The sequence below is a fragment of the Podarcis gaigeae genome, assembly GCF_964106915.1.
Source record: "Podarcis gaigeae genome assembly, chromosome: 3".
Classification (NCBI taxonomy): Eukaryota; Metazoa; Chordata; class Lepidosauria; order Squamata; family Lacertidae; genus Podarcis; species Podarcis gaigeae.
The window spans coordinates 5,452,447-5,466,076 of NC_139680.1; the positions used below are offsets into that span (position 1 = coordinate 5,452,447).

The window sequence follows — 13,630 nt, forward strand, 5'->3', positions numbered from 1 at the left end:
AAGAGTTTGGTTGGAATTCTATGGCTACCAAATCTTAGTAGTACTTTTTTGGAATATCCATCGTTAGTAAGCCTCTTGACTGCTTTTAAGTCAATGCTTCCACCCTCAAGGCTAAGGAGCAGATTTAGATGATGTCTGGCCCAGAAAGGTGACTCCCAATAAGGTAGAGGCCCTCTATATGGAAAGATGTGGAGAACAATCTCACATGGCCTCAGTATCAGGTTGATTGAGTGAGGGGGGCTTCCTCTGGTTTTTGGCTGGTTTTGAGGCATAAATTTGTATTTGTTCTGTTTATCTCCAGGGCTTGTTAAGGATGGCAAAAAGGGAGTGAGTTGCCTCCTTTCATCTGGGTTGTCCAGCTTCTTGGAGATGTTTTGTAATTGTTCAAAGATTTTTTGAACTGTTTGAGCAGTCAGTAGGCAGCATTCCTCTAGCAGCTCCACCTTTCTATCAATTAGTGCTTGTGCCTCTGTTATGGGAGTAGTAGCAGGTTAAGCACTGGCTGAGCAGTTAAGCACCACGATTAGCATCAGAGAAGGAGGAGCTGGATTGCCAAGCCTCCCCAACCTCCTCTCTTAGCTGGTAGATGGAGAGCAACAGCTGTGTCTATGGCAGGGGTCAGCAACCCGTGGCTCCGGAGCCGCATGTGGCTCTTTTACACCTTTGCTGCGGCTCCGGGGCAGATACTAGCAAGGGGAGGAGGCGCACTGTGCGCCCTGACACTCCCCACTGTGGCGGGTGCTGTACTGGCTGTGACGTCGCATGGGGGCGGTGCGTACGTTAGTCACGCACCATCCCGACGTCACCTTCCCGCCCGCTGTCAGATCGTGGCTCTGGAGATATATTTGTTTTAAATGTCGCAATGGTTTTGCGGCTCCCAGATTTTTTTTCTTCGGAAATGGGTCCAAGCGGCTCTTTTTGTCTTAAAGGTTGCAGACCCCTGGTCTATGGAGAAACTAGATGTTTTGGAGTGTTGATGCTGAGCCCCTCCATCTTAGGTTCGGGTTGTATACATGTGTAAATAAACCCTATATTATCATGATGGCATAGTCTGGAAGACCTGGAATCTCTCACTACTTAGCGATTGTGTTGATGTGCAATGATGGGTCCTGTCAGGTTTTCATCTTTATCTTTGCACTTGAAATTTTCTCACTCCATTCGTTTTAACCAGTTCATACTCTTTGCAACCCAGGAGGAGGAGAAGAACAAGATGAATGCATATTTCCACAACGAAAATTTAAAAACTGTTGTGGCCGACTTATTTGGTGCTGGCACGGAGACAACTTCTACCACACTGCGCTGGGGACTGTTACTAATGATGAAATATCCTGAAATTCAGAGTGAGTGCTCTTAATTGGGTTGGCTCCCATTTTTCTGAGATATCTTAATTCCAGTTATATGTAACTATTAGAAAGTGTGTGTGTGTGTGTGTGTGTCACAACAATTATTCAATCCTAAATTTAACATTTCAATCTGGACACCCTTCTCCCTTTCTATGGTTTTTACATTTCATTTCATCTTCCTACATCATTTAGATATATATTTCCGTATATATCCCATATGTATATTGAAACAGAAGGTTTTTACATTAATCCTCCCAATGTCTTAGTATGTTTACAGTTTGTTTGTAAATACTCTATAAACCATTTCCATTCCTTTCATTCCTTTTTAGGTAGTTCCGATTCCAAACTTCCCGAAAGAAAAGCTAATGGTTTTTTAAACATCTTAAACATGTTTTTCAGTTCATTATATATCATTTCCCAGTAAGCTTTAACTTTATTAGTAGAGCACCACATATGAAAAAGTCTACCTTCTTTGTCTTTACATTTCCAGCACATATTCAGTTTGGGTTTATACATTTTAGCCAATCTATTAGGTGTTAGGTCCCATCTATATGGGACGCAGGTGGTGCTGTGGGTTAAACCACAGAGCCTAAGGATTGCCGATCAGAAAGTCGGCGGTTCGAATCCCCGCAATGGGGTAAACTCCCGTTGTTCGGTCCCTGCTCCTGCCAACCTAGCAGTTTGAAAGCACATCAAATTGCAAATTGCAAGTAGATAAATAGATACCGCTCCGGCGGGAAGGTAAACGGCATTTCCGTGCGCTGCTCTGGTTTGCCAGCTCTGGTTTACCTTTATCTTTACCATCTATATAACATTTTCATATAGTTTTCTCTTAAACTATAAAATGCTCCAAATTTTATATCCACCTTTGATAAACTTTCCCATACATCCGTTTTTATACTATTAACAATATCTATTGCCTAGTGTATCCTTGAAGATTTCACTTGTTCATCCTTTGTCTCCCATTCCAATAACATCTTATACATTTTAGATATCACTTTAACATTACAGTTTAATAGGTCTCTTTCCAGTTGTGATGCTTGTTCCCCAACCCCGCCACTTCATATCCTTTTTAAATACTTCATTCAAATGATGATATTGTAACCATGTTGTTAACTTCTCTGATAAAACCTTAAATTATTTTACTTTAAATTCTCCAAAGGTGAAAGTCATAGTGGTGTTTTGGTCTCCAACAGGTTTCTGTTTTCAGTGTTTCTGTTTTAAATATTTAAAACACTTTTCCACTCTATTTCTTGGTTTATTATTATTGAATATTGCATTTGCAACATCTTGACATCCTGTTTCACTATCTCTTTTCAAGGGAAATTTATTAATTGTTTCCCTTTCCCTTTTATTTCTTGTAAAATTTATTGTTTTTTTCTGCTCTCTTATATTTGTTTGGTATGCGCTTTGCTATGTAAAAAAAAAACCACCCCTACATTACCACTTTACTCACACCCCATACCACCTTTAAATCTATCTCTTGGTGAGCGTTCTTAGACTTGCTACTTTTGAAGTACTAGCTGGTACTTGTCAGAAACAATGTTATGCTTTTAACACCAACTCTGCTAAATACTAGTTACTGAAGGTCTTTGGACATTGATTTTGATTTTATTGGACTTGACTTCTTCCCTCAAGACATTTTAAGCTCCCTCTAGAGGATTTTGGACTTACAGCAGTGACATTATTTTACTTTCTCTTTCCTTTCCTCCTATTTGACTGCTTGCTCTTGGGCTGCTGCATTCTCATGGGAACAACTTAGCTTGACCTTGACTTATAGATAAACTTGGGATGAGCAGTACAAGAAGAAGAGGACCAAGAACTAGACAAACAACTTTAACCTCAGCATTACAGACACGTAGATCATCTGTACCTATTCTGCCGTCGGCAGGGGAGGAAGAAACTGTGTCCACTCTGCCGTTGGCAGGGGAAGAAGAAACTGAGCAGTTACAGCTGGAAGATATGGCCACAGGAACAACTGCCTCAATTTTAGAAAAAATTTATGAAAAACTGGAATCTTTGGACAAGAGAGTAGAATCTTTGGACAAGAAAGCGGATGAGCAAACAGCCAAAATTGACCAAAATACAGCTTGCTTAAATAAAATAACTGGACAGGTGGCACAGAATGTTCAAGCAATTGGGCAGTTAACTGAGGCCACTGAAGAAAATCGCAAACTGGCTGAGGCAACTAGTCAAAAAGTTGAAAACTTAGAACAAGATGTAAAACCATTCTGCAAACAAGTTGGAGAGCAACAGATGTATTTGTCCATGTTAGAATTGCGGAATCGGGAAAGTAACCTAAGGTTAAGGTCGATACCAGAGGTTGAAGAAGGTAACCTAGTTGAGTTCCTGACTAAAGAATTTTCCAAGTTCTGGCCTATCCAGGAAGAAAAGGACTTTAAAATTCTGTCAGCTTTCAGACTTGGAAAATTTGCAAAGAAAGACAAGCCCAGAGACTGTTTGATAATTTTGAGATCGAAGGAGGAAAGGGATAAGATATTGGGCCTACACTACGGAAAGTCACTGGACATTTTGGATAAAAGAGCTGAAATTTACAAAGACATCCCGAAACAGCTGTTGGACCTTAGATCCGCCTACTTTGAATTGGTTAGACTGTTAAGGAGCAACTCAATCATCTTTAGGTGGGAATTTCCTCAGGGATTATCCTTTACGTTCAGAGGGAAGAAAGTCAAGATTAAAACACCTGAAGACAGATAAATTTCTGATTGCCTATGGAGAGGACCTTCAGAAAGGAATTGAAACACCTTTGGGGCCTGGAGCACCGGCTGCACCTACACCCTCGGAACCTGAAGACCCAGGAAAAAAGATACCACCACCAGAACAATAACAGATTTACCCAGGATGTCTCTGCAACTTTTGAGCTGGAATATTCATGGCTGTAATGCCCCGGAAAAAAGGAGGAAGATATTTCATATATTGAAAAAAGAACAACTGGACATTATTTGCTTGCAAGAAACACACGTGACTAGGCTCCATAGAAAAGTGCTAATTAATAAAAGATTAGGCCAAGAATTTATTTCTTCGGATCGAGTGAAGAAGAGAGGAGTGGTGATTTACGTAAAGGAGAGCCTGTCACCTAAATTTTTATTTAAAGATGAGCAAGGAAGAATTTTGGCAATTGAGATACAATATCAAGGAGAGAAGTTTCTGATACTAGGAATTTATGCACCAAATGAAGGGAAATCGGAATTTTATAAGAAGTTGCATGAGAGTGTCCTGGATTATCTGGACTATGACAACATCATCATGATGGGAGATATGAATGGCGTGGTATCAACCAACATGGATAAGTCACAGAACCAAAACCTTACAAAAGATCGCAGACTACCCAAGACTTTCTTCGAACTGACTGACAGTATGGACTTGATTGACATTTGGAGGACAAAGAACCCCTTGGGAAGAGAAGTGACATTCTTTTCTGAAGCCCAGCTGACATGGACGAGAATCGACCAAATATGGATATCTAGAGGTCTGGCACCGAAGACTAGAAAGGTGGAAATCTGCCCAAAAACCTGCTCCAACCATAATGCAGTAAAGATGAACATGACACTAATACCATCCGGCTCCTTTAGATGGAAGATGAATGACAACTTGTTTAGAGATCAGGAGATTATTAAAAAGGCCCAAAAAGTCCTGAAGGACTATTTTGAGATAAATTTGAACACTACGGTGGAAAAAAGAATTATCTGGGACGCAAGTAAGGCTGTGATGAGGGGGTTTCTGATACAACAGAATGCTGTAAAGAAAAGGATTCAGAATGAGAGAAAAAAAAGATCCTGGAGAAAATTAAAGAATTGGAGAAGAAGTTAAGATTAAACCCGAAGGCACAGCCGATCCTGAGAGAAATTAAATTATACCAAGCACAATATTCTAAATTGATAAACCAGGAAATAGAATGGAAAGTTAAATTAATGAAACAAAAAACATTTGAATCAGCAAATAAATGTGGGAAACTGCTCGCATGGCAGTTGAAGAAGAGACAGAAATGAACACAGTTACAAACTTAGAGATTGAAGGACGAAATGTGCAAAACCCTATGGAGATTAGAAAGTGTTTCCAGAGGTATTTTAAACAATTGTACACACAAGGACCGCAAGATGAGGTACAGATAGAACAATTTTTGATAAAGAACGGGTTACCAAAACTGTCACAAGAAAACAGATTAATCCTGAACTGTAAAATAACACGACAGGAGATTGAACAAGCCATTCAAAACATGCAATTGGGCAAATCTCCAGGGCCAGATGGGCTTACCTCCAAGTACTACAAGATACTGAGAGACTATCTGATACAACCACTGATGGAGGTTAGTAATGAAATTTTGGAAGGGAAGAAGGCGCCGGAATCGTGGAAAGAAGCGTTTATCACATTGATACCAAAATCAGAAACTGAAAAGACACAACTTAAGAATTACCACCCCATCTCCCTTTTGAATGTGGATTACAAAATATTTGCAAATATCTTAGCAAGCAGATTTTAAAAAGTTTTAAATGAAGTAATTCACAAAGACCAGGCAGGCTTTCTCCCAGGTAGACATTTGTTTGCTAACACAAGGAACATTATAGACATTTTGGAACTCTTGCAAACAAATATCAACACAAAAGCAGTATTAATATTCATAGATGCGGAGAAGGCCTTTGACAATATCTCTTGGAAATTTATGAAGAAAAATTTGGAAGGAATGGGAGTGGGACGGGGTTTTGGAAATGGGATAGAGGCAATTTATTCAGAACAGAAGGCTAAATTGATAGTTAACAATGTGATTACAGAAGAGTTTAAAATTGAAAAAGGAACACGACAAGGCTGCCCTATCTCCCCACTATTATTTATTTCGGTTCTGGAGGTGCTCTTGAATATGATCAGAGGAGACCGGATGGTTGAAGGAATTCAGGTCGGAGCGAAACAATATAAACTTAAAGCATTTGCAGATGACCTAGTTTTGACTACAGAAGCCAGAATCTAGCACGAAAAAAGTATTACAATTGATTCAAGAGTTTGGTCGGGTGGCGGGATCTAAATTAAACAAGCAGAAAACCAAGGTATTGGGAAAAAATTTGACAGTTACAGAGTCAGAATGGTTTCAGAAAGAGACAGAGTTAAACGTGGTAAAAAAAGTAAAATACCTAGGGGTAAACATAACATCAAAAAACCTGAGTCTATTTAAGGATAATTATGAGAAATGCTGGAAGAGAGACTTAGAAAGTTGGACAAGACTGAAACTTTCCTTGTTAGGTCGAATCGCTGCTGTAAAGATGAATGTATTGCCAAAAATGCTGTTTTTGTTTCAAACATTACAAATTGTGGATAAAACAGAGTGTTTCCGGAAGTGGCAGAGAGACATCTCCAATTTTGTCTGGCAGGGCAAAAAGCCCAGAATTAAGTTTAAGATATAAACCGATGCAAAAGAAAGAGGGGGCTTTGCCCTGCCAGATCTAAGGTTGTATTATGAATCAGCAGCTTTTTGCTGGTTAAAAGACTGGCTACTTCTAGAGGACACTGATGTATTAGATTTGGAAGGTTTTGACAATGCGTTTGGCTGGCGTGCATATTTATGGTATGACAAGGTTAAGATTCATAAGGCTTTCAAGAACCATATTGTCAGAAAAGCAGTGTTTAATGTCTGGATAAAATACAAAGACTTACTGGAAAATAAAACTCCAAGGTGGCTTTCACCATTGGAAGCTAAGGCCCGGAAAAGACTCAATATGGAGGCCAAATGGCCAAAGTATTGGGAAATATTAGAAAAGGATGGAGACAATTGGAAATTGCAGAGTCAGGAGAAAATGAAAGACAAAGTCCGAGATTGGTTACATTACGCTCAGATTAAAGAAGTTTTTAAACTTGACAAAAAGTTAGGTTTCCAGGTGGAAAAATCGAAGTTAGAAACAGAACTGTTAGAGCCTAAGACTAAGATACTTTCAAGAATGTATAACTTGCTGTTGAAATGGAACACACAAGATGAGACAGTTAAATCGGCCATGATAAAGTGGGCACAGGACATTGGGTATAATATTATGTTTGAGGACTGGGAAAAGTTGTGGACTACTGGACTGAATTTCACTGCATGTAACGCTTTGAAAGAGAATGTAATGAAAATGATATATAGATGGTACATGACCCCAGTCAAACTTGCAAAAATATACCACTTGTCTGATAACAAATGTTGGAAATGTAAGGAAAATGAAGGAACGTTCTTTCACCTTTGGTGGACTTGCCCTAGAGTGAAGGCTTTCTGGGAAATGATATATAATGAGCTGAAAAAGGTATTTAAGTATACCTTTCTTAAGAAACCAGAGGCCTTCCTTATGGGCATTGTCGGCCAAGGGGTGTTAAAGAAGGATCGGACATTTTTTATGTACGCAACAACAGCAGCAAGGATACTCGTCGCTAAGCATTGGAAAACTCAAGATTTACCCACTCTGGAAGAATGGCAGATGCAACTGATAGACTACATGGAATTGGCCGAGATGACTGGCAGAATCCGAGACCTGGGAGAGGAGACGGTAGAAGAAGATTGGAAAAAATTCAAGATTTATTTGCAAAAGTATTGTAAAATGTATGAATGTTAAGCAGGATGCTTGATCAGAAACAATTTGGCATAATTAAAATAGATGAAGTGAATTATGAAAAGAAGGCAAATTTAAAGAAAACAATTTTTTAGATAATAATCAGGTTAAGTTCAAATTTTTAAGAGGTGGAATAAGTGTATCTAAAGTTTGAGTTATGATATTGAAAATTAGAAAATAAGGATGGAGATAAGGTGATAAATTGCTGGTTAAATTTTCTATAATTTGGAACGCAGGAGCGGGAGATGTGAGGAAGTCCAAAGGAGAAAGAAAATATGTCATGATATGTAATATTTTTGTTTGTTTATTCATATTGTAATTAAAAAACCCTTAGTAAAATTTTTTTAAAAAATAAATAAATCTATCTCTTGGTTTAAACTAATTTCAAAATAATCCTTTAATTTTTTTGCCCCTTTTTCTAATATTTCTTGATTTAATAAATTTTATAATTTAATAATTTTTCATTTAGTCTCCATCTCATCGGGAAACTTGTCTCTGTTCTTAATTCCACTGTTATAGAGTTGTAGTCTCGTAATGTTCTTGATTTCTGCCCTCTTTACCTTAGTATAAAAATCTTTAGAAGTCCATACAGGGTTTTTTCCAGCTTGCAGAATAATTCATAGACGAATAAAATGTACTGTGGGTGTTTTTCTCTCCAAATGTCAATTAAACTTAAATTGTCAGTCATCCTAAAAAAGGCATTCAGTAGCTTGCCTTCTTTTGTTTCATTTTTTCTCATAGTCCTGTCCCAATCTAGGGAGGCTACACCATTCATATCACCCATCAAAATCACCTTTTCATTCAAATGTTCAAATAATATTTCTTCTAGCCACTAATGAAAATCTGGTGTATTTTCCCATTATCAATATTTTTCCTTGTTCGTCTTTGAATAATTGTTTTGGGTCCAAATCTGGTTTTATACACATTACAACTCCTCTCTTTTTTGTTATATCAGAAGGTACAAAGTTCTTTCCCAACCTTTTATTTAAGTTTTATTTATCCAAGTTCAACTTCTTTACAACATGTTCAATTTTATTCCGTTTAGTCTTATTATTTAGCCTATTTACAATGCAAGTTAGAATTTTCAAAGCCATCTTGTTCCATATTTATTTCTCTTTCACCTCCACCTCTGTTGAATTGTCCTCTTCCTGTCCAGCTTTCTGTCCAAATGCTCTTTCTCCAACTAACTTTTCCCCATATTTTCTCCAAAAATTGTCTTGCCTTTATATGTAAAAGATACCACCTCAAGATATTCCCAGCGGTGATATTTCAATAATCATCCTGGATGAATTTCTCTCCATCAGTATATCAGGTTATTGGCTAAAATGTTTGTTTGTCCTGTTTTAAAATACCTTGGCCTAGAGATTAAATTTGCAAGCCTAGGGAATTGGAGAACCAGTTTATGGCAGTTTTATGCTTCAAGTATTAATATCTTAAGAGACCAAGGTCAAGGAGATAATTTTGGCAGAAAAATTAATGCTTTTCTTTTAATTTCCCCCAGTAAAGGTCCAAGAGGAAATTGCAAAGGTTGTTGGATCTTCTCAGCCAAGGATTGAACACCGAACAAAAATGCCTTATACGGATGCCGTGGTCCATGAGATCCAGAGATTTGCTGATATTGTCCCAACCAACCTGCCACATGCCACGACTACAGATGTTACCCTCAATGGCTACTTCATTCCAAAGGTGATCCATTTCACTAATCTGCTGCCCACTAGTTACAATATATTTTAAGCCCCTTGGACTTCAGTGTGGCTGACATCTGAGCAGACTTGTATAGCATTGCACTGTAAGCATGCAATCTACCCTTTGGAAGCTGTCAGGCATCAACTTCAACCCATTAAACAGATCTCATTGGGAAGGAGCACAAGGTTGGAAAAGAAACCATTTCTGGTGGGAGATCATGGTTTGTATGTTAAAGTTTTTCAAACGAAAGACATTTCTCAAGTGAACTAAAAATCTCATTTTTCCTGCAGTCAGTATTTATTGTACCAGAGGCATATGCTTTATTTTAAAATAGCTCTTGCTTTGCCTTTGCAGGGGACTCACATCATGCCATTGCTGTCCTCTGTGCTGCACGATGAATCTCAATGGGAGAAACCACATAAATTCTATCCTGAGCATTTTCTTAATTCTGATGGAAAATTCATAAAGAGAGATGCTTTCATGCCTTTCTCTGCAGGTAACTTTTTTCTTTTTAATTTTGTGTGTATCTGCATAGTGTGTGCTTAGTCAATGGGATTTTTACATGCCTGGAATGTGCAAAGGTAAGGATCACATCAGTTGCTATGGCCATTTCTGCCACCAGATCTGGCCACCATTGGGGTGTGGCCCCTGCAATGTTGCTCACCAGGGAATGTGGCCCTCAGGGTGAAAAAGATTCCCCATCCCCCCAGTTTTCAGCATTGCAGGATGGCTCGTATTGGGAGTTCATAATTCTTTTAAGATGGATACCATTAGCTGTTATTTTATTGCTGCAATTTAATCTGCTTTAAACTACAGTGGTACCTCAGTTTATGAACTTAATCCGTTTCAGAAGTCCGTTCTTAAACCGAGGCGCGCTTTCACTAATGAGGCCTCCTGCCGCTGATGGCCTTCCACCACTCAGATTCCGTTCTTAGACTGAGGTAACATTCGCAAACCGGGACACTACTTCTGGTTTTGTGGAGTTCGTAAACCAAATCGTTTGTAAACAGGGCTGTTCTTAAACCGAGGTACCACTGTATTTGGGGTGTTTTAAAGCAACTGATAAACCTGGTTTCTCTGCCCCCTGTGATTTGTTACAGGTCGGAGAGCATGTGTAGGTGAGACTCTTGCCAAAATGGAGCTCTTCCTCTTCTTCACAAGTCTCCTGCAGAGATTCACCTTCCAGCCACCCCCTGGAACATCTCAAGAAGACCTGGACCTTACTCCTGCTGTTGGGCTTACAACACCTCCCATGCCCTACCAACTCTGCGCTCTGCCACGTTTCTAAGACTCACAAGCTCCTGGATTGCTTTGTCAGGAGCTCGTCCTACACTCGAGTAGGACCCTGGTAGAGTCACATGCCTGACTGGCATATTCTTTCCCTCCTGGTCGTTCGTTCGGGAGCTTCAAAAGCTTTCTTCAGTCTGAACATTACAGTGACCGATGCCAACAGACATTGGCACACTTAGGGATCCACAGAGTCTTCACAGCTTGTGTAACAGACCTCAGCAACTCAGCATTTTGGCTAATCTACTTTATTTACATATAAACACACACGGAGCACTGCAACATGGCTCCCTCTCTCTCTAGCATCAGACAGCAAAGAGAAAGAGCAAAGGACAATAGTCCCACTTCACAGAACACAGTAACACAAACATCCTGTCTCCATCACTTCCCACTTTGTGGAGTCAAAACATACACTGTCATGTGAAAGACAACAATCCCATGACTGCAATCACAGAGCAGGAAATCTAACCTGCTTATCCTACCTGTTTTTGCAATGCAAGCCTTTTTTAAACACCCCTGTTCAACAAGGGTATTTGGGTTGAGTAGCCTACTGGTGGAATTGCTCCATGCTTTGTCACAAACATGAAGTGTTCCCCTTTACCTGCCATATTGCCGAATCCCATGAAACTAGCATTGGAACATCTCTTACTTAAAACCTGGCCCTGAGTTCTTATGACACGGGGCATAGAGATCAACCAACAAAGCTGGTTGCATGTATTCCCATGTTAACATATACTTTCAAATATCTTGAAGCATGTGGTACATGACACCAGTCAAGCTTGCAAAAAATTATCATTTGCCTGAAAATAAATGTTGGAAATGTAATGAGACTGAAGGTACATTCTTTCACCTTTGGTGGACATGCCCAAGGATTAAGACATTCTGGGAGATGATTTATAATGAAATGAAAAAGGTATTTAAATATACCTTTCTGAAGAAACCAGAGGCCTTTTTCCTGGGCATGGTCAGCCAATTGGTGCCAAAGAAGGACAGAACTTTCTTTATGTATGCAACAACAGCAGCAAGAATACTCATAGCAAAGTATTGGAAGACACAAGATTTACCCACCCGGGAAGAATGGCAGATGAAGTTGATGGACTATATGGAACTGGCGGAAATGACTGGCAGAATCCGAGACCAGGGAGAAGAATTGGTGGAAGAAGGTTGGAAAAAAATTAAAGATTATTTACAGAAATATTGTAAAATTAATGAATGCTAGAAAATGATGGAATGATGTTATATGACTTTAGCAGAAATGTGATAAGGAACTAGGTACAGATAGATTGTTAATGTATTAAAGGGAAAAAATAAGGACAGAACATGTTAATATAAATTACAGGACAGGAAACAGAGGAAGATGGAAAGGAATTGCTGAAACAGTTATTTGAAGTAGAATACAAAAATGGGAGGAGAGAGGAGGTCACGGAAACAAGGGAATGAAAGATATGCTTATGAAATTATCGGAGGTGTTTTTAATTGTTTTGTTTGTTTTGTTAATTTAATGTTTTGTGTAGTGTTTTTGTCTTTGTCATGTATTGTATTGTATTCTAATGTTTAATCTTTTTTCTTTTTTGTATTTTCTTTATTCCTTTTTATATGTAATCTTTAAACTGTTAATAAATATTATTTAAAAAAAAACAAATATCTTGAAGCATGGTATTCCCAAGTAGATGTGCAGTGAATTGTGACCAAGACGATAAAGGGTCTGGAAACCAAGCCTTATGAGGAATGGTTGAGGAAGTTGGGTATGTTAACTTCTGTGGCTCCAATGTATTCGGATTCTGAACTGTATTTGTTGATGTCAGACAATGGCTTTGTTTCCTCCAGGTTCTTTAAAAACTCTGCCATAATAGATGCATCAAGTGGGTTTGCTTCTGGCATCTCTTTGCTGTCAATTAGTTCAGTGACTTTCTGCTTCTGGCTTAGAATAAAACAACCATCCTTTCTCTGTATTTGGACTCCTAGATAGTACAGTGGTACCTTGGTTTATGAACTTAATCCATTCCGGAAGTCCGTTCTTAAACCAAAGCATCCTTAAACCAAGGTGTGCTTTCCCATAGCAGCAGGGGAATTTACAAATGGAACACACTCAACAGGAAGTGAAAAATGTCCTGCTTCCAAGGCAAAGCTCACAAACCAAAACACCTAATTCTGGGTTTGCAGTGTTCTTAATCCAAGTTGTTCATAAACTAAGCCGTTCTTAAACCAAGATACCACTATAATGAACTTTCTCTGAGAGTCTGGGTAGCTTAAGGCTTCCCTCATCAACAGAATTCTGACTGGTTATATCAAAAATAAAAATGGGGGAAATGTGTCAAATTCAAAATCAAAATTTACATCTCCAAAAGATGAAAAACTCAAAACCTTCTCTGCCTAGCTACTGCTCTGGGAGGGAAGAGGGAGCTAATCCCTTTCACATTGGAGTCAATGTAAATCACCATGTTATCACCAGGAAATAGAGGGGAAAAAATGTCGCTTTGAATCTCTCGTCTCTCTTGTTTCTGTATATATATATAATTTTTATTTATTTCCCATTTAATAATATACGTTCACATCATTACAATCCACTTTAAGTCCCTGGCTCTTTACAGCCTATCAACTTCCTTCCCTCCTGCCTCATGGCTTTCAAAGTTAACCTTTACACCATTGTATTTTGTACGTTTTCCAATTCTAATTCCACTCATTACAAAATAATTCAAAATTTAAATATAGAAAGGTAGAAAATTT

At 38.7% G+C, this 13,630-nt stretch overlaps 1 protein-coding gene across 1 annotated transcript in view; it reads left to right on the forward strand.

Annotated features, from left to right (window-relative positions):
* The window catches only part of LOC310841170 (uncharacterized protein), a 49,336-nt gene extending 35,732 nt beyond the window's left edge, over window positions 1-13,604 (forward strand). The window contains exons 15-19 of the mRNA XM_083731757.1: window positions 1,193-1,340; window positions 9,432-9,616; window positions 9,971-10,112; window positions 10,717-11,659; window positions 12,556-13,604. Coding sequence (XP_083587883.1) covers window positions 1,193-1,340; window positions 9,432-9,616; window positions 9,971-10,112; window positions 10,717-10,904 — 663 coding nt within the window. The 3' untranslated portion in view covers window positions 10,905-11,659; window positions 12,556-13,604. The remainder of the gene's footprint in view (window positions 1-1,192; window positions 1,341-9,431; window positions 9,617-9,970; window positions 10,113-10,716; window positions 11,660-12,555) is intronic.
* The last annotated feature ends 26 nt before the right edge of the window (window positions 13,605-13,630 follow it).